This window comes from Amblyraja radiata, chromosome 6 (genome assembly GCF_010909765.2).
Source record: "Amblyraja radiata isolate CabotCenter1 chromosome 6, sAmbRad1.1.pri, whole genome shotgun sequence".
Classification (NCBI taxonomy): domain Eukaryota; kingdom Metazoa; phylum Chordata; class Chondrichthyes; order Rajiformes; family Rajidae; genus Amblyraja; species Amblyraja radiata.
Window position 1 is genome coordinate 48,234,099 of NC_045961.1, and position 20,282 is coordinate 48,254,380.

The 20,282-nt window shown below is 40.8% G+C and overlaps 1 protein-coding gene across 3 annotated transcripts in view; it reads left to right on the forward strand.

Moving 5' to 3' along the window:
• Positions 1 to 20,282, forward strand: part of mphosph8 (M-phase phosphoprotein 8) — a 36,295-nt gene that overhangs the window by 10,769 nt on the left and 5,244 nt on the right. For 2 of the 3 annotated variants that reach the window (XM_033022723.1, XM_033022724.1), the window contains 9 exons: positions 613 to 1,587; positions 2,991 to 3,096; positions 3,751 to 3,987; positions 5,574 to 5,693; positions 7,770 to 7,858; positions 9,092 to 9,232; positions 11,795 to 11,881; positions 15,461 to 15,615; positions 17,793 to 17,947. In XM_033022723.1, coding sequence (XP_032878614.1) covers positions 613 to 1,587; positions 2,991 to 3,096; positions 3,751 to 3,987; positions 5,574 to 5,693; positions 7,770 to 7,858; positions 9,092 to 9,232; positions 11,795 to 11,881; positions 15,461 to 15,615; positions 17,793 to 17,947 — 2,065 coding nt within the window. The remainder of the gene's footprint in view (positions 1 to 612; positions 1,588 to 2,990; positions 3,097 to 3,750; positions 3,988 to 5,573; positions 5,694 to 7,769; positions 7,859 to 9,091; positions 9,233 to 11,794; positions 11,882 to 15,460; positions 15,616 to 17,792; positions 17,948 to 20,282) is intronic. The other variant, XR_004412344.1, reaches the window with a different exon arrangement.

The window sequence follows — 20,282 nt, forward strand, 5'->3', positions numbered from 1 at the left end:
GGCAACACAGCTTTACCATTTCTAAACCAAAGGCAACACAGCTTTAGCATTTCCAAACCAAAGGCAACACAGCTTTTATATTTCCAAACCATATTTTCAAACCACATTAAGGGCATTGACAGGTCAGTAAAACCATTCACAGTTTAGTAGACATGTGTTCAGTGTTATTCACAGCTCAGACTGAGAGACGTGACCCTCTCGCTCCCCCACCTTGCAGAGACTGACTGAGGCACTCAACCCTTCTGGGTTTTATAGTTCCTCCGGAAGGGGCGTGGCCTTCAGGAGAGAGAATCTCAACATTTTTTAAACACTAATAAATCTTTTATTTTTCATCGTTGGGAAAAATCCTCTTGTCCTGCGCAGCGGAGGGGGTCTCTGAGTAAGATGGCCAAAAATCACAGCCGTAAGTAGCAGCGTTTATTCTAAAATCAATATACAGAACACCAGGAAGTGGTCAAGATCAGACTTTTAGTAATATAGAAGATAGATAGATTGGAATGGAGAAAAAAAAATCACATCTTAAGTTATATTTTAAGTTATAAGTAAAAACAAAATATTGAAGTTTTTAGCAACACTAACTCGATTTATTCTATCTTAATTGTATTATTTCAGAAACTTAACTTCGATAAAGATATTTTTGAAGATGAATCTGATGATGATTTTGGAGGAGCAACAGAAATCTCTTCACCAAAGGTCAAAAAGAAGAAGAAAACTAAATCTGAACTGGACATGAGACTTGACAGTCCCAAAATGGAAAAAAAAGTGAAATCCATCAGATCAAATAGTGAGGAGGTAAGAGACAACTCAATGAAACATCTGAGCGATCTCTCGGATGACGATAAAGTGAAGAAAAGGACTTTAAATGAATCCAAGAAATTGAAGAAAAAACATGCTGAAACAGATAAGGTTCTATCAAATTCAGCCCCAGAAGATGATGCTTTATTGGAACCATCGTTAAACCTTGATGAATGCAAACATCAGGAAAAATTGGATTTAAAAAACACAATGTTTGAGCAATGTAAGGATATGGCCCAGCCAGATAACATTACAGTATCTAAAAGATCTCTGGAAAGCTCTGAGGAAGATGACTTTGAACTTATGTTAACGAGAAAGAAAAAGAAAAGGGACAAGGTGGACAATGTGAAGCAAGAGATGAAACCGAAAAAAAATCAGAAGGAAGATTTTTCAGAGAAAAAACACATAAATAAAGAGAATACCAGTCATGCCAAGAAACAGAAAAGTCATGAAATTAAGGCTCCAAAACCTCAGCAAGAAGCCAAAGGCAGAAAGTCAATGGATGGTGAAAACAGTACCACTCCTAAACCTGATTCTGCAAAGATAATGAAAAAAATTAGTAAAATCCACAACGTGAATGATAATTCTCGATCTGCAACTGAGAAAGTAATTCATGGTTCTGAATCCAATGTAACAACTTCAGGACAGCAACCCCTATTCACTGAGCCTAGTCTCTTTGACAAATTACGACTGGATTCTGAAATTAATCGAGAAAATTTGAAAATTAATAAATCAAACTCTTTAGCAATAAATACTGAGGAGAAGCTGGAAACAGTTAAAACCACAAATCAGGTAAGCATTTATAAACTTTAGTAAACAGAATACATTTTGCAAACCAAAGTTACATATTAATTTTATTTCCTTCGCTCCATAGATGCTGCCTCACCCGCTGAGTTTCTCTACAATTTTTGTCTACCCTATTCATTTTCTAATGTGCTTCCTAAAGATTTTGAAGTTAGAGCTCCCTCTTTAAAGCATCTGGGCTAATATTTAAATGTACTGTGTAACTTTAAATTGGTATGGTCCATAGATTCAATTGGGGCCCTTATTAGGCCTTAATAGTACCTGCAGCTGTAGTATAGTAAAAGTAAAATGGTGAGGAATGGAAAATGGAATAATAGCAAATGTTTCTGCTGCTAAACATTTTCTTCTGATTTCAAGTGTTATTTATGTTTTATCAAGAGAAGGAATGTCTGATAAAGACATATCAATTTGGATTATATTAAATACTAAATACCTGCTGTAGATGTTCACTTTTGATTGTGTGATCAATTTACATACAGTAACATGTTATTCAAACTGGCATGACTCAATAGAATAGAATGCAGTCAATCTGAGGGGTAGTTTGATAGGATTGCAAATCTGGTTGTAGGACAAAGTGCTGTAGGAACTCAGCGAGTCATAAAGCATCTCTGGTGGATGGAGAAAGGTGACTTTTTGGGTAGGGACCCTTCTTCAGACTAAATCCAGCATCTGCAGTTCCCTGTGCCTGCAAGTGCTGGAAACCGGATTAACAATTTGTTGAGGGAATTCACCGAGTCAGTATTCCTCCTGAAGATTATTGCAATCTTAAGTGTCACTGCTAAATTCTGAAGAAATCTGTATTTTGAATATAATAGTAGGCATTCAATGCAAATACTGGTTAACATCATCCATTTTATGATAGTGCACATCTAACATCTCACGACTTTAGTTAAAGTTATCTTTCTGCTGTAGAGCAGGTGAAAAGGAAGGGAACACATACATTTCAGAACAAAGAATAAAAATAAATTGGTTGAGAATATAAAGTAAATATGAATGCTTTGAAGTTAAAACCCATTATCTTTCTTTACATGAATTGTTATTTATTTGAGAGTTTGAATTCATTTGGAAATATCTAACTATCTGACTGATGTGCCAGTCGACCTCCTCTCATCTGGATTCACCTATCGTGACCTCTTGCCCCATCCCTGCCCCACACCTCTTTCTACTAGCTATCTCCCCTCTACTCCATCCGTCTGAAGGAGGGTCCCAACCCGAAACTTTGTCTGGCCATTTCCTTCCACAGATGTTGCTGAGTTCCTCCAGCAGTTGTTTTTGCTTTAAATATGTAAATATCTAATATATGAACATGCTGAGTTTATTTTTAGTTATCTTTATGCATTTTCAGCTGAAATGTATGGTTATCTGGCTAAAATTGCTATTTATGTTTTCAGCCTTATTCCCGGGAAAAGTTGGGAAAGAAAGGTGAAGCAGCCAAAGAGCTATCTGATAAGAGGCAGGATGTCGAGAAAGGGCGAAAGGAACAAAGTGGGGATTGCAGTAAGTCAATGTAAACTGTTCCGTTTATGGATGGCTTCCACGTGCAACACCACAGTGTGCATACCACAATGTTATTTACCTATTCTTTCCGAAAGAATGACTTCTCAATGGAACTTCCTGGATAGGAATAAACAAATTGTGTGAACATCTAAGCAATTGAAATATTGGCAACACTTGGGTAGCATTTGTTGAAAGAAAAACTTAGATTTAACATGCTAGCTTGATGAAGTTCTGTCAGAACATTCATTTAACATGAATGCTGACCTTGCCAATGGAAAACAAGAAGCTCTTAAATGGTTTGGCAGGCTCCAGGACATGTGGAACGTGGTATATATTGACCAGAATGGACAGAATTCTTTTAAAAGTCTCAAAGGTTGCATAGTTTTTGTCCAAATCTCCTGTTGAAATTGTAGGGAGTCGCCAGGGAGAAACCAACATTTTTTGGATGGGAAGTTTGTAGGCCAAAACATTAACATGTATCCCACACCTTGCTGCTATTTGCACACAGTAGTTGTTTTCAGAAGAAGAAATGCTTTCTAAAGATTGTTTGATTCCCTCCATTGAGGGCAAGCTGTGTTTTGAAAACAAATCTGGAATTCATGGTTCTTCCCAATTATCTGAAGTAGATATTTTCTCTTTTCATTTACTTTATAGATAATCGAGAGATGAAGGGCCTTTTTGACAAGTTTTTCATTCCCTTTTCTGATGTTGCTGATCATGAGGACAGAGAAAATAAACGTGTGGTTTCCCATGATCTTAAAATTGACGAGAACCGAGCTAAAGAGAAACTGCAAAAAGATAAGAAAAAAGAGAATGATTCAAGAATTCAGACTGCAGTTGAAGAAACCCATAAGATTCTTGACACCATGCCTCAGACTGAGGAGAATGCAGGTACAAAAAATGTTATTTTGTTAATTAACGGAATAAATTTTGTCTTTGTTACATTGTGAAATTGGCTCACATTTAGTTTCTTGATTTTTTTTTTTTCTCGCACAATTTAAATACATAACTTCTAGCCCCTATCTGGCAAACTGGGCTAATAGTACTAAGGAATCGGATCCAGCCCATTCATTATGTTATAAATCCTTATCAATTGTTCTATGTCCATGTTATTTTATAATTGATCATTTTTGCTCGTGTAAGCAAGTGAGTAACAAAGATTCTACATGCCAGAAATCACTTCTGTAGCGTGCCCTGAACTTTTTCCAGGGAGCGACATAATGTCAACCATTTTGTAAATGTAGTATACAGGTGCACAACCTTTTATCCGAAAGCCTTGGGACCAGACACTTTTCGTAATTCGGAATTTGTCGGCCTTCGGAATGGAAATTTTTTAGCGTAGATTTTAATGGCTGGCTCAGTGGTAGAGTGCTCGGCTCATATCCGCAAGGTCACGAGTTTGCGCCTTGATCCCGGCAGTTCCTCGGTCGCGAGTTTGAGTCTTCAATGTAGTTTTTTCTTGCAGAATAAATGTCTGTATGAAATGCAGTGTGTTGAATGAATTCCTGAATTTGTAAATGTGACCGCAGCATTGAATCACCTCTCGCACTCATGTCACCCTAGCGGGGCTCCATGCCCTTAGGCGGCCTAAGGCGACATTTTCACACTCTTATATCCGTGTGCAGCAGAGGCGACGTGCGTTTGGCGCCAAACGTGAGCTTTGGCGTGCCATGTTTAGCGCCAAACGTGAGCTTTGGTGAGCTTTGGTGTGCAGACGACATCCTGGAAAAAATGTCCGGTTTCTTCCAGGTAGGCGATATACCCTCCCGGGCAATATACCCTCCACTTCTCTTTTATGAAGGGGATTTAGTTCCCCTTTCTTCCAGGACCGACCGGAGGTTCCGCTGTCACCTCTGCGGGCCACCCTCGGTGAACGCTCACTCAATTTTGTCTTGGGATTCCTACTCTCCCGCGCAATGTACCCTCACCTTCTCTTTTATGAATGGGGATTTAGTTCCCCTTTCTTCGAGGACCGACCGGAGGTTCCGCTGTCACCTCGGCGGGCCACCCTCGGTGAACGCTCACTCAATTTTGTCTTGGGATTCCTACTCTCTCGCGCAATGTACCCTCACCTTCTCTTTTATGAATGGGGATTTAGTTCCCCTTTCTTCGAGGACCGACAGGAGGTTCCGCTGTCACCTCTGCGGGCCGCCCTCGGTGAACGTTTTCAAGGACCTTTCTTCAAGGACCGAAAAAATGTCCGCTATTCGGAGGTTTTCGTTATTTGGATCTTCGGATAAAAGGTTGTGCACCTGTAGTAAAATTTTAGAGAATCCTTCTGTGACTTTGACTGAATACTTCGATAATATTACCAATAACTACTTGGGTTGTGATTTTTCAATGACTTTGCATAGGTTTTATTTCCCTTAATTATTTAAAAAATATTTCTAGTAAATGATATAAATATCTCCAATATCAGTTCTTAAATATTGGTGGTTTGAATGGTAATTATTATTTTGTATTGCTGTTGAATTTAGATGGCAAAATGCTTAAATTGGGTGTGGACTTGCAGCTTGATTGGATGACATTGGAAGATTTTCAAAAACATCTGGATGGAAATGATGATTTACTTTCTCCACCAAAAGTAATATCCAACAGTGAGTAGTGTGATAATCATATAGTAAGTAGAGGAATCTTAGAAGGTGTTTTCTAAATATTGTAGATATAATGAACATTTATGAAGACATTCATGATCGATAATTGATTAAAGTTCTGTTAATGTTATAGATTATACTGAAACCTTAGAATGGATTTTGGTGGGGACTTACCGATGCTTATGAACTGTAGTGTGGACTAGACTAAGTCACACGGGAGGCCTGGTCCCCCAACGCAACCCGTTCCCCAATGCAATATTCCACCACTCATCTGTTTTCCCCCAATGCAACCCGTCCTCCCCAACACAATATTGCGACTCTCACGCATAGCCCCCAACTGCGCAGGCACGGCTCATTGCCCCTCATCCCCAGCACTCCCTCCTCCTCTTCACCCTCCCTCTTCTTTCCCCTCTCCTCCTCCCCTCCCCAATCCCTCCCTCACCTCTCCCTCTCCTTTCCCCTACCATCAGTCACTCCCACCCTCCATATCTCCACCCCTCCTCCTATCCCTCTACCCCCCCCCCACTATTCCTCCTGACCTCCCCCACTGCCCTCCTCTCCCTTTATTTCCCCCTCCTCCCCCACTCTCCTCACCTCCCCCACTTCTCTCCCTACCCCTTTCTCTCCTTCAATCCCCCCCCACTCTCCCTCCTCACATACCCAGGATCTTTCCCCTCCCCCGATCCCTACCCCCCCCTCTCCTTTCCCGTACCCTCAGTCACTCCCTCCCTCCATCCATAAAAAGCAGCATCTGCAGTTCCTTCCTCCACAGGTTAGTTGTTCATTGTTAGCTGTGGTTTAGATCCCGTTGGCGATTGGACCAGTTTGCATCGTGTGTGTGTGTGAGTTACTCCAACTCCGAGCAAACTGCTCGGCCACCCTGCAACCCGACTCTCCCTCCCTCCGCCCACTCCGGCTCAGCCTGTCCCCGCCTGCCCGCTGTTGCCGCTCGGCCCGTTGTATGACTGTTCGCTGCCGCGGGGGGGAGGGGAGGGTGGAGTCGGTGTTCGTCACGGTGGGCACCACGAATTTCGATGAGCTGGTGGAGAAGATCTCTGAGGAGGCCATGAGGGTGAGTTACCGCGGGGGCGGAGGTGACGGACCCGGGGGGGATGGATAGACGGGATTGTCATTGCCGCAGAGGGCAGGTGGGGGAGAGGGGTGAATGATGAGGGAGAGAGAGACGGGACCAGGGCCTCCACTGGACCCCCCCTGCGGCTGCCGCCGGTGGTGGTGGGGGAGACAATAGACAAGTTACTGTGAGGAGGGGACAGACCAAGGAGAAGGAGTGGTAACTAAGGAGTTGCAGAGGGAACGGTCTCTGCGGAAGGCGGAAAGGGGTGGAAATGGGAAGATGTGACTCGTGGTGGGAGGTGGCGAAAATGTCGGATGATTATGTGTTGTATACGATGGCTGATGGGGTGAAAGGTAAGGACTAGGGGGACACTGTCCCTGTTGTGACTAGGAAGAGCAAGAGGGGAGCTGTGGGGTACCCAGGAGACATGCGTGAGGGCCTTGTCTATGATGGAAGAGGGGGACCCCTGTTCCCTGAAGAATGAGGACATCTCGATGTCTTGGTATGGAACACCTCATCCTGGCGCAGATGCAGTATAGAGGGAGGAATTGGGAGTAAGGGATAGTCTTTTCAGGAAGCTGAGTGGGAAGAAGTGTAGTTGAGATAGTTGTGGGAGTCAGTGGGCTTTATTAACTTCACCACCAAATTTCCATCCTGCACTCAAATTCGCTTGGACCAACTCCGACACTACCCTCCTCTTTCTGGATATCACCGTCTCCATGACAGGAGGTAGACTATCGACTGATGTCTATTACAAACACACTGACTCCCTCAACTATCTCCACTACACTTCTTCCCATCTGAGATGTCCTCATTCTTTAATTTCTTGAAATATATATTTCAAAATATATGTTGATACAAGGTGATCATTTTATTTAAAATATATTCGTACTACATTGGGGATGATGAATGATAGCTCGTGTACTAGCATCAATTTAAGAATCTAACTTATGTTTCATGATCGCTCCTAATTGAAAATCAGCATTGCTTTTATAAACCTGTAGGTGTGTTGCGTGATGCAGTGAAAAATGGAAACTACCTGACAGTAAAACTGGCCCTTAATTCGAGTGAAGAATATAATCTGGATCAAGAGGTACTTAAATAAGCAATAGTGGTACTTTTAATCCTTATTACATTTTTCACATGCAACAATATATATATGTCATCTTGCATGTTGGTGTGTGTGTGTATGTGTTTTTCTACCTTCCATCAAAACGCTACGCGGTAGCGCTTAAACTTTTACATATTCTGACACATTTTTTCCCTCCACGCCGTAATCGGTTCACTTAAGATTTCATCCTATATTTCACAAGTTATTGACGATTCAAGTTTTTTTTTTAAAAAGGCAAAAAACAGTTCTCACACACAGCCTTTTCCCAGGACTTTCCAATGATGATGTCACAATGCCACTCGCAGTGCACCAATCACAATGGGCTCTCAAGCTGCCGAGTGCCACAATGCCATCACAATGGGACGTTGCCAACGGTAACCGCAGCTTCTCACGGACAGCTTTTTTTCCCAAGAGCTTCCAGTGATGATAATCGCAATGGGCTCTCAAGCTGCCGAGTGCCAAACCCCCTGCCCTCTATCCCCCCCCCCCGCCCCCTTTCCCCCCCCGGGTTATTCCCACCCCCTCCCGCAGGTTATTCACACCCCTGTCCCCCTGGGTTATTCACACCCCCTTGCTTGTTAATGCCTGGTTTTACATTGATGCAGTGATGCACTCGTTGATTTCTGCTTTTCCCTTGCTATAACCCCAGATAAAACAATGCTCCCTGAATCCTAACTTGAACCAAAGTCTAATCCTCCATTGCCATATGCTTACTAGCCCTCATTTGAATGGCAGACCACCAATGCTTCAATTCAAAACTCCTTCCAAACTATTTGGCTTCTCTTTGCCTTATTCTTCTCTATTTATGTAACATCCCTTTCCACATAGAATCCTCATATATATGTGTTCCTGTTGTGAATCTTTTTACCCATTCAATTTCCGCCCCCTCGCCCTTTTATTTCTTCACCTCAATAAAGGCTTCAGCTCTGTACTTCAAGGGTTCTAAGGCTTGGACAGTACCATATAAATATGAGATCTTCCCCTATTTTTGATAAATTGTTTCAAAGCCAGTGTAACTTTAATTATTGCTAACTTTGGGCCAGGTCAACAACATATGGAGCTAAAAATGTGTATTTGGTTTTAACTCTTCTCCTGTTAAAGAAGAAAATAGGATACGAGCCAATCCACATGCCCCAAAACTGGGGGAATGAATGTTCTTCCTTTGGTAACCAGTTTGCAGTTTTCAAACATTTTAACATCATATTTCTGTTATAGGACCCTAGCGGAATGAATCTCATCATGTTTGCAGCTGCTGGAGGACAGGATGATATCCTTAGATTGCTCATCAAGAAAGGAGCAAAGATTAGTTCTCGACAAAAAAACGGTACAACTGCATTGATGCATGCAGCTGAAAAGGTTTGTTTGCCATTAAGGTTAATAATTATTCATACAATTGATTGGATGGCACATACCTGTTTTTTCTTGACTTTTAACTGTGTGAGGGTATTAAAATTGGTCTGGAATTATATTTTTGAGTAGAAATTAATTTTTGCTGAAATTTTATTTTGCTGAACATCTCTTCCTTTTTGTTCTAATAAATAGTGGGGGGGGGCTGGAAAAGCTGTTACTAATATGCAAAATTTTGTCAGGTTTGCAATCTTCTGACTTGTATATGTTATGTTGGTATATGGAACAATACAGCACACGAACAGGCCCTTCATCCCACAATGTTTGTGCCAAACATGATACCAGTTTAAATTAATCTTCTCTGCCTGCACGTGATCCATCTTCTTCCATTCCCTGCATGTCCATGTATCTATCGAAAAGCCTCTTAAATGTTTATCCATTAACAAAGGTAATGGTAGTTGAAATCACCATTAAACATTTTGATAAATATGGTTGCAGATTTATTATTTTTGGAATTGTCGGGCAAGAATCTGATTTCAGTAACATTTTATATTTAAGCAAGTAAAATTGCTAATTTGAGTAAATCTCAAATGGATAATTCTCCAGAAAATCCTGAACCTTGTACAAATTTTTTTAACCCAAGCAACGGTGTGGGTGTATGAACCAAAATTAAGACAATTTAATGTTTTGTTAATTACACTTCAATTACTACTATGTTAACAGTTAGAGCTGTGGTGTGAGATAAGAGTAGATTTGATCAAATATGGAAAATGAATTCTGACATTGATTTTTTGGAATGTGGGCAACATTTATTCCGAATTCCTAATTATCCTTAAGAAGTTGTGGTGAGCCATCTCAATATGCTGCAGTCCTTCCAGTGAACATATATCTATAATGCTGTTGGGTAGAGGATTTCTGGTATTTAGATACAGCAAGGGTGAAAGATTGGCAATAGTATTTCTGTGCTGACTTGAAGTGTGAACTATAGGAGAGTCTGCAGGTGATAATGCTCCCAAGCATTTTTTGCCCTCATCTTTCTTGATGGTAGGGATAGAAGGACTTGAGGGGCTGTTGGCAGATGACTGAATGCATCTTAACACTGCTCCCATGCTGATGCTGAATGTTTAGGATGGATCAGGTGCCAATCAAGCAGACTGCTTTCTCCTGAGTGATGCTGACCTTTAATAATGTAACACTTTTAGATGCAGGGACAAGAAAGACATTTGCAGAAAACTATGGCCCATGCTTTAAAATTTGCAGAAAACTATGGCCCATGCTTTAAATTAGTTGAACAGTTTGTGTTGGAACAGGTTAAGAGGAGCGGATGATTTAGATATTTTAATAGCATTTCTTCTGTAGTTTTCTTGGAGGTAGGTCACGTAATATTGTAGACTTGTTTTGATATTCAGAGGTAATGAGCAATAAAATTCAAGGTCTGGTGTCCTTCCTTGAATTTCCTCTATTAATGCATTAAAGTAATTCTGCTAACATTTGAAATTTTAGAGTGTTTATTTGTAAAATATATTAATCCCTATTGATTAGAAAATAAATCCATAAAACTTTAACTATTTTCCTTCTCTTATGATTCTGGTTACATGAGTAGTGGCAATCCGCTGTCATTTCTCATGTGACCTCTGACTGCATTGGCAGTGAGAATCTGCATGCAATGGGCGTTGCAGATGAGGACGAAAAGATGCAAGGCCAATGTGTTAGTGATTTCTGGGTAGGATTCACAGGGTAGTGACTTGGAAGGTTCCTTTCCACCTTCCTCCTTCAGTTTCCTCTCTTCTGTGCCAAAAATCAGTTGAGCTCTGTGACCCATCAAATAACCCCATACATTCTGGAAATCACACCTAGGTCTGTTGGTCTATGAGGCACTGTTTAGCTACAAGGCTTTAAATGGGACAATTTTACCTGATTACTGCAGGGTTCTTTTTATAAGACAAGTAGTGAACACAATTTAAAAATTGTGGCCTTGAATTTTCTCATGCTTTCCGCTATTCATCACTGCAACGCCAATGGAAGTATGACAGAAACTCAATTGATCTGCCTGCATAAAATATCTTAAAATATCATAAATTGATATATTATCCAGGATGATACTGTGGTGCAGTTTGCAGAGCTGCTGCCACACAGTGCCAGACACCTTGGTTCAATCCTGACTTTGAGTACTGTTTGTGTGGAGTTTGCACGTTCTCTCTGTGACTGCGTGAGTTTTCTCAGGGTGATTCATTTTCCTCCCACATCCAAGGACGTGTGGGTTTGTACGTTAATTGGCCTCTGTAAATTTCCCCTAGTGTGTCGGGAGTGGATGAAAAAGTAGAAGACATAAAACTAGTGTAATGGTCGATGTGGACTCAGTGGGCCGTAGGGCCTGTTACCATGCTGATTCTCTAAACTAAACTAAAATAATAGAATAATATTATTCTAGAATATAATACATCAGTCCAGTCCATAATTAAATGTTATTATAACTGAAAATAATACAAGTTTGCCCTTAACTAGTGGAACACAATATTAATATATTTATCATTCGAGTATCTTAACACTTCTTTCTTTTTCACTTCTCAGAATTATCTTACAACAGTTGCTATTCTTCTGGAGGCAGGTTCCCAACTTAATGCTCAACAGATCAGTGGAGAAACTGCATTAATGAAGGTATATGTTTCAGTCCTGTTGTCCTTGAAATTTTATTGACCACATCAAGTTTAAATGAATATATAAAGCTGTGCATTTTATCAAAACCAAATTCATACCAGTCTGTAATTCCTGATGTTGGGATCAACTGCCATATCTGACAGTAAATGATGCAAATATTTTGTAACATAATACTCGTCGATTCTTTTTAAGAAATCTGACCAAGATGATTTGAAAACACTGAAGTGATCAAGGGAAAGTAGAGTGAGAAAAACGTCCTTAATGATAGCAGCTTTAGAAATGGATTATAGGCAAAGTAATTTAATTGAAGTTTGGAGAATGCATCCTGTCAGACTACTTTCTATAGGGCGTCTGTAGAAGTTTGAGAGAATCCTCATGTACTTACTTTCTCCAGCATCCGGGAAGATTCAGCAAGCTTTCTTGATCACCATATCATTGTGAAGGTTAAATTGCTGATGCTATAGATGCTTGGGAACTTGGCAGACGAATCTCTGCAGCAGCTCTGTCCAGGAGAACAGGGTTGTATTTCCCATCCAACTCTTTCATCTCGCTAACCTTAAGGGCTAGGTGGTTGTTCGGATACCATGACTCAAGGTTCCCTACAATCTTTTGTCTCTGGTGATGACTTGAGGTATATGCACACTTAATGGTTGTGTAGCAGTGGCCCAGTGTTTTGACACAGAAAATACGCTGATGGTATTTTGTGGAGTTTGTTCCTGAATAGACAATAGGTGCAGGAGTAGGCCATTCGGCCCTTCGAGCCAGCATCGCCATTCAATGTGATCATGGCTGATCATCCCCAATCAGTGCCCCGTTCCTGCCTTCTCCCCATATCCCCTGACTCCGCTATTTTTAAGCGAAGTATGCTTGATTGTAGTTGCTGGTGATAATGAATGGGGTGTCAAGATTTGGTGTTTCAAGAGAGTTGACAACAGTATAATTCGTCCAGTGTTATCTTGGCAATTGCTTGGGGTGCTATATAAACAGCTAACAAGATAGTATAGGTGAATTCCCTCAGTAGGTAACAGGACAGCATTTTATGATCAGGTATTCCAAGTCAGAGGAACAGAATTGGGCGTAAAGCAGACACCGCCACATTTCACCTAGACTAAGGATTCTGTATATTCCATGCAATAAACAGAGAAAAGATGAGGTGAGTCAGGAATGAACCATTGTTTCAGTAAAACAAATAATACATGATCTCCATTTGATACTGCAGCTTTGCTCAGTTCCTCAAACTTGTTCTCGAGTTAACATTTTTGTGTAGGGTGTCCGGAACCCCTGTTGTTTCAGCGGCATCTGGAAACCCCTCCCCTTCTCCCCACAACTGCCACGCTTCTGTGGTTTGTTCATTCTCACAACTGTGCCCATGGCATGGGTCTAATAAAGATCAGTAGTTCTGAAAACTGCTTTGAGTTGACAATGATTGACAGGAGATTTCCAGTGCCAGTTCTAATGACTTTCTCAGCACTTGAATGGATAGATTATAGAGAGAAACGATCGTAACAGATTGTTTTAAGAGGAGCTTCACGTAAAATGATGCCACTATCCAGTGCAATCTTAAAGGGATCTTTAGTTATGGGTGGTGGCTTGGGACAGTTTGACAGCAAGTATTGGTAAAAATCTGGAGGCTGGCAAGGCGACCATAGACAAATTTTATTAGCAACAAATGGATTTCTTGTAGATGCCAGTTATACAGTGTAGGTTGACGATTTTGAATACTATTTATTCCGTTCAGAAATTACTACTTTCCTACAAATGTCATGTTCTTGAACCAACCTGCACAACTATCCTACAGACCACCTTTTGTACCACCATAGACTTTTTAATCTATTGTCTTGTTTTTTCTTTCTTTTGGGACAAAGACCCATCATTTATTTATTTGCCTCTGTAATCCACAATTTGAGATTTGTAATAGAAAAAATTCATGGACATCACCAGTTGCTGCATGTCTTCTCTGGCAATGCTCTGCCAGAACTGTGTTGCAGCCATCTTTAGCTTATGTTTGTTTTGGGGGCTAGCTCCTTCAGTTTTCTCTTCAGCATATAAAAGGCATGCTCAATTGGGTTCAGATTGGGTGATTGACTTGGCCACTCAAGAATTGACAATTATTTAGCTTTGAAAAACTCCTTTGTTGCTTTAGCAGTATGTTTGGGATCATTGTCTTGCTGTAGAATTAACCCACCGGCCAATGAATTTTGAGGCATTTGTTTGAACTTGAGCAGATAGGATGTGTCTATACACTTCAGGATTCATTATGCTACTACCATCAGCAGTTGTATCATCAATGAAGATAAGTGAGCCAGTTCCTTCAGCAGCCATACATGCCCAGGCCATAACACCCCCACCATCGTGTTTCACAGATGAGGTGGTATGGTTTGGATCTTGGGCAGTTCCTTCTCTCCTCCATACTTTGCTCTTGCCATCACACTGATATGTTAATATTTGTCTCGTCTATCCACAAGACCTTTCTCCAGAACTGTGGTTGCTCTTTTAAGTACTTCTTGGCAAAATATAACCTGGCCATCCTATTTTTGCAGCTAACCAGTGGTTTGCATCTTGCAGTGTAGCCTCTGTATTTCTATTCATGAAGCCTTCTGTGGACAGTGGTCATTGACAAATCCACACCTGACTCCTGAAGAGTGTTTCTGATCTGTTGGACAGGTGTTTGGGGATTTTTCTTTATTATAGAGAGAATTCTTCTGTCATCAGCTGTGGAGGTCTTCCTTGGCCTGCCCAGTCCCTTTGCAATTAGTAAACTCACCAGTGCTCTCTTCTTAATGATGTTCCAAACAGTTGATTTTGGTACGCCTAAGGTTTGGCTGATGTCTCTGACAGTTTTATTCTTGTTTCGCAGTCTCATAATGGCTTCTTTGACTTTCATTGGTACAACTTTGATCCTCATGTTGATAAACAGCAATAAAAGTTTCCAAAAACTCTCTTATACCTGCATTAAGGAGGCATTTAAACAAACCTGAGCAATTACAAATGCCTGTGAAGCCATGTGTCCCAAACATGGTGCCCTGAAATGGGGGGACTATGTATAAACACTACTGTAATTTCTACATGGTGAAACCAAAAAGCATAAAAATACCCTTTAATAAAATATGACAATGTGCACTTTAACTACATGTAATTTTTTTCTATTACAAAACTCGAATTGTGGCATACAGAGGCAAATAAATAAATGATGGGACCAAACATTATGGAGGGCACTGTATAATTTATTATTGTGTGTTTATCCAAGTCTGTGCTTGTAACACTGCTGCAAGCAAGATTTTTCTTTGTACCTGTACCTCTGTGTACATGTGTATATGACAAAAACATAACAGTGGAGGGAAGTTGTTTTGTTTTTGGTGGTAAGGTAGTTGGTTGCTTGTTTTCTTTGTGTTATTCGGTAGGCAGTAGATTCAACAGAGAAGCTAAAAATCTGTCATCCCCTGCTTTCAAGCTGAGACTGGCCTTTGTACAATAAAATATCATGTAGAGGCAATATGTAAACAAGGAATAAGAGGAAGGTATTGCACAAAGAATGAAAGTCAAGCGAATGTACAAGAATATTTGTTTTGCTCTTTGCAGGCTTGTAAGCGAGGAAATGCTGACATAGTAAGACTTCTCCTAGAATATGGAGCAGATTGCGGCATCCTTTCTAAACATCAGAACAGTGCTCTATACTATGCTAAACAGAGCAACAACATATTAGTTTATGACCTGCTAAAGAATCATGTGGAAACGTAAGTTAATAACCAGCAAAAATGCATTGTTACCATGTACGGTACACAAAATTGCTGGGGAAACTCAGCGGGTGCAGCAGCATCTATGGAGCGAAGGAAATAGGCGACGTTTCGGGCCGAAACCCTTCTTCAGACTGATGGGGGGTGGGAGAAAGAAGGAAAAGGGGAGGAGGGGGAGGAGCCCGAGTTACCATGTAAGATTGTTTTGGTTGAGTTGCAAAAAAAGGATCACATGCCCATATTTGTGGTGCAAACAAACAACTCATTTATATGTAAATCTCATTTGTGTAATTCCAAAAAACTCCTAATTATTTAATTAGTTTACCCACTATAAGCTTCAGTTGGATAAAACTTAATCTTCAATCCTTGTGGGGCTGTCCCACCCAGGTGATTTCTCAGCGGACTCAAGTTGCCGGCAGTCACCCAGTCGCCTGAAAAACTGGCCACTGGAACGGCAACTCTCAGAGTGGAACACACACACACACACACACACACACACACACACACACACACACACACACACACACAGACACACACACCCCCCCCCCCCCCCACCTCGCTCACTTGACCGGCCCATTATGCAGGCGGGGACACGGCAAGTAAATAGTCGCCAATCATTTCTTGACCCAACATCTGTCAACTACTAACAATGAGAAGGCCTCTACTTAAATTGGGGGCAACAGCCAGCGTGTCTCTTAAGCTTCTTGAGAAATATGAATAGCCGCAATTAGTCTTTTTGATTAGCTCAAATCAAAAGGCTCGCTGAAACGTTAACAGTACGGTTCCTGCAGCAATCATGATACTGCTCAGACCTCTGACAGTCATTAATTCCAGTGCTATTGTGTGTCTGTGTGTAAAAAAACAAACATCTGAATGAACTCGGGCATTATCTGCGAAGTGAACTGAACATGCAACATTTTGTGTCTGACAGAGGGAGACAGGTTTGGGCAGGAGTAGTGGAAAGAAAGAGCACTCACCTAACTTTGTCACCCAGTTCTCTTCCCATAATTTTCCATTCGCTCATCTCCCACCCCTTCCTACACTGGGCGTTCCATTTTTTCCTCCTCAACCACACCCCTTACCCTCACCCCACTGCTCCTCACCTTCTTTCCATATCAAATTGCATTGTCTGCACTTGTCCTCCATTTATCATCTCCAGTCATCTCCATCCTCCTCCCCCCACCTGACTTCCGCAGCTGGATCCATCTCTCACTTGTTAGCTCTTACCCCACAGTTCCCCCTCACCTATCTACCACCTATCTTCCCTCTTCCCCTTGAGTCTAAGGAAGGCTCTCAATTTGAATTTGAAATATCAGTTTATTTGCTGAGTACTTGTTAATCCAATAGTATTCTGCACAATACCTTACACCAACTACATCTGAAAGCTGCTGCTGGAAATTCCTAATGACTTCCATTACCTCATCCATTCACTGATCTCTGCCTTCCTCAATTCTCTCTTTCCACTTTACCAGTAGCATGATGTCTTCCAAGATGCGTTCATATATTAGTTTACACTTGAATATTACAGTCTGAAGAAAACTGGAGAATTATTTGGTTCAAGACCAAGTGGTTCCCTTGTCCGTATTTTTTTTTTTAAACTAACACCACATTTAAAATAAATCGTCACTCTCCCCGTGTGAAATCCATTTTCATATCCATGCAGTGCCACTGGGAAAACAGGTGTCTTTGGTATTGTTTTAGTCGTCACACAGTCATATTTTACAAAGTCTGACATGACATTTATGTCCTTTTTCACAACAATCACATTATTTTTGCAGCACAAAGTTGCTTTTCACTTTCTCTGCTCGATCATTGCCTACTTTGAATTCTTTGTATTCCAAATGATTAAAATCTTTCTCTTGTTGGTTTTCAATAACATACACCTCTTGCATTTTATAGAGTTACGTTTACATTTCCTAGTTCCCTTTCATTCCAGCCAACAGGGTGGTGCAATCCAGATAGTTTGTCCTCCCATTTGATTTCTGCCTCTGCCTTTCCTAGGCTGGCATTGCCATGATGAACCCTTGCTGAGGTTAAGCCAACGTGGCATCATTGCACATTACAAGACAGACTTTTTCTAATATGTTTTACGGTTTGGGAATGTACAATTTGCTCCAAAAGTTTTCAAAATTTGACTGAAAAATTTCTCATGCTGTGCAATTTAATTTTCTGACTAGCATATCCAGAGTGGCAGATGAGACAATTAGGGATTACTTTGAAGCACGTCTGTCATTGCTAGAACCCGTGTTTCCTGTAGCTTGTCATAGACTTTGCGAAGGACCAGACTTTGCTTTGGACTTCAACTACAAACCTCAGCACAGTTCAGTTGAAGGTATGTCAATCTTCTGTGACATCTTTGTAAACAGTGTTTGGAATGATGCCAACTAACACATCAGCTAGAGAATGTATTTAATTTAGCCAATTAAAAATAAATATATTCCGACTAAATTGAGCACAAATGTGTCAAACCAAAAATCTGACACATGTTGTTAAGAATGCAAAAATAAAAACTAAGATTCACCAGATTGATTCCTGTGATGATGGGTTTGTTTGAGGAGAGTTTGAACATTTTGGGACTGTACTCCCTGGAGGTTATTAGAAGCATAGTCATTTCATTGAAATGTGCGGTATTTTCTTTTACAGGGTTTAATAGAGTAGTACCGGGTTTGTATTACTCTTGAATTGCATAAAGAAGAGGGTAACTATTCATCTGAGTATATTTGAGATCAATAGATATTTAGATATCACAAAGATATAAAATCCCATTTGCTTAGATTTGGTCTGTAACCTTTTGGGCGTGGCAATTTGAATGTCATAACGCATGTAGTTTGAGAGATCATTTGGGGAAAATAAATAACTGCAAATTGGTTTAATGGCACATTAAGGAACCCAATCACAACTGATTCTTATCACTGGATCCAAATCCTAAAAATCCAACACTTGAGTGATTGACAGCAAATCTTAGCCTAAACAGTAATGTCATCCGTAAATGAAATTTAAAAGATGTTATATTTGTAGGCCACTGTGCCAGTTACTTCTCCATAGTAAAGGCCTCACCACTGTGTAGTCAGTATTTTCATTATTCAATTACCTGTCATTAAGTTAGTGTGCGCAAGAATGACATGAAGATTTTTGAATGATCCTTAATTAAATTTTCCCCACATTAAAGAAAGGGTTTCTTGTTTCACAAGGGGAACTTTTATTTTAAATAAATCCTTAATTAGCCTTAGCTGTGTAGCTGGTCCTTCTTGCCCATTTACTGACCTTCATATTTTGTGCTTCCCTTTAATGCTAAATTGAAAGGACTAAATGCTTTAAATATATAATAGATACATGATGTGATACTTGACTATAGTTTGTAGCTTTATATTTCTTCTTAAGCAGGCTTTCTCTAGTGGGAAGGTACCAACTGATAAGAAAGACAAGCCCAAACTTGTCCTGGACAAGTATATTGGGACCATGACTAATACCCTTGCAATGTGTCCACATGACTTACACAGTATAAAAACACTCTGCGAGCCTATGTTCATTGGAGTGTTGGCTCGGGAGAGTCAAGTGTCTGTTGCTTACTTGACTGATGTATCCCTGACATTCCCGCCGGCTGATGATCAGTAAAGCTTGAGTTGGTTTACCTAACCCATTGTGTGTTGTGTGTTTTTAAGTAGCGAACTTTATCAAAATATTAAATTTAGTAGTTTTGATTTAATATTAGCACTTATGCAAATTGCATTTTTGGACGGTCACCAGAGCAACAGAGACAATATTTAGGATGTAGACACAAAATTCTGGAATAACTCAGTGGGACAGGCAGCATCTCTGGAATGGGTGACGTTTTGGGTCGAGACTATCCTTCAGACTGATGTCAGGGGAGTGGGCAGGACGGAGATAGAATAGTTGGAGACAGTAAAACTGGTGGGAGAAGTGGGAGGGGATGGAGAGAGAGGGAAAGCAAGGGCTATTTGAAGTTGGAGAAGTCAATGTTCATACCGCTGGGGTGTAAGCTACCCAAGTGAAATATGAGGTTGTGTTCCTCCAATTTGCGCTGGGCCTCACTCTGACAATGGAGGAGGCCCAGGACAGAAAGATCAGATAGGGAATGGGAGGGGGAGTAAAGTGCTGAGTAACTGGGAGTTCAGGTAGGTTAAGGCGGACTGAGCGGAGGTGTTCAACGAAATGATTGCCGAGCCTGCGCTTGGTCTCGTCGATGTACAGGATTTGACACCTGGAACAGCGGATACAGTAGATGAGGTTGGTGGTGCAAGTGAACCTCTGCCTCACCTGGAAAGACTTGTCGGGGTCCTTGGATGCAGTCTATATTTAGACTTCAATCAGCAGCAAAGTGGTGATCTTATAAAGGTGTATAAAATCATGAGGTGAACAGATATGGTGAAACAATCTTTTACCCATGATAGGGAAATCAAGGATCAGAGGACATAGGAAACTGAGGGGAAACTTTTTCTATCCGAGGGTGATGGGTATATGGAATGAGCTGCCAGAAGAGGTAATTTAGTTACTTACAATTACAAAGTTTAAAACACTTGGGCATGTACTTGTCAGGAAAGATTTAGATCGATATTGGGCAAATGCAGGCAAATGGGACTAGCGTAGATGGGGCATCTTGTTCAGCATGGACAAGTTGGGCTGAAGAGCGTATTTTAGTGCTGTAT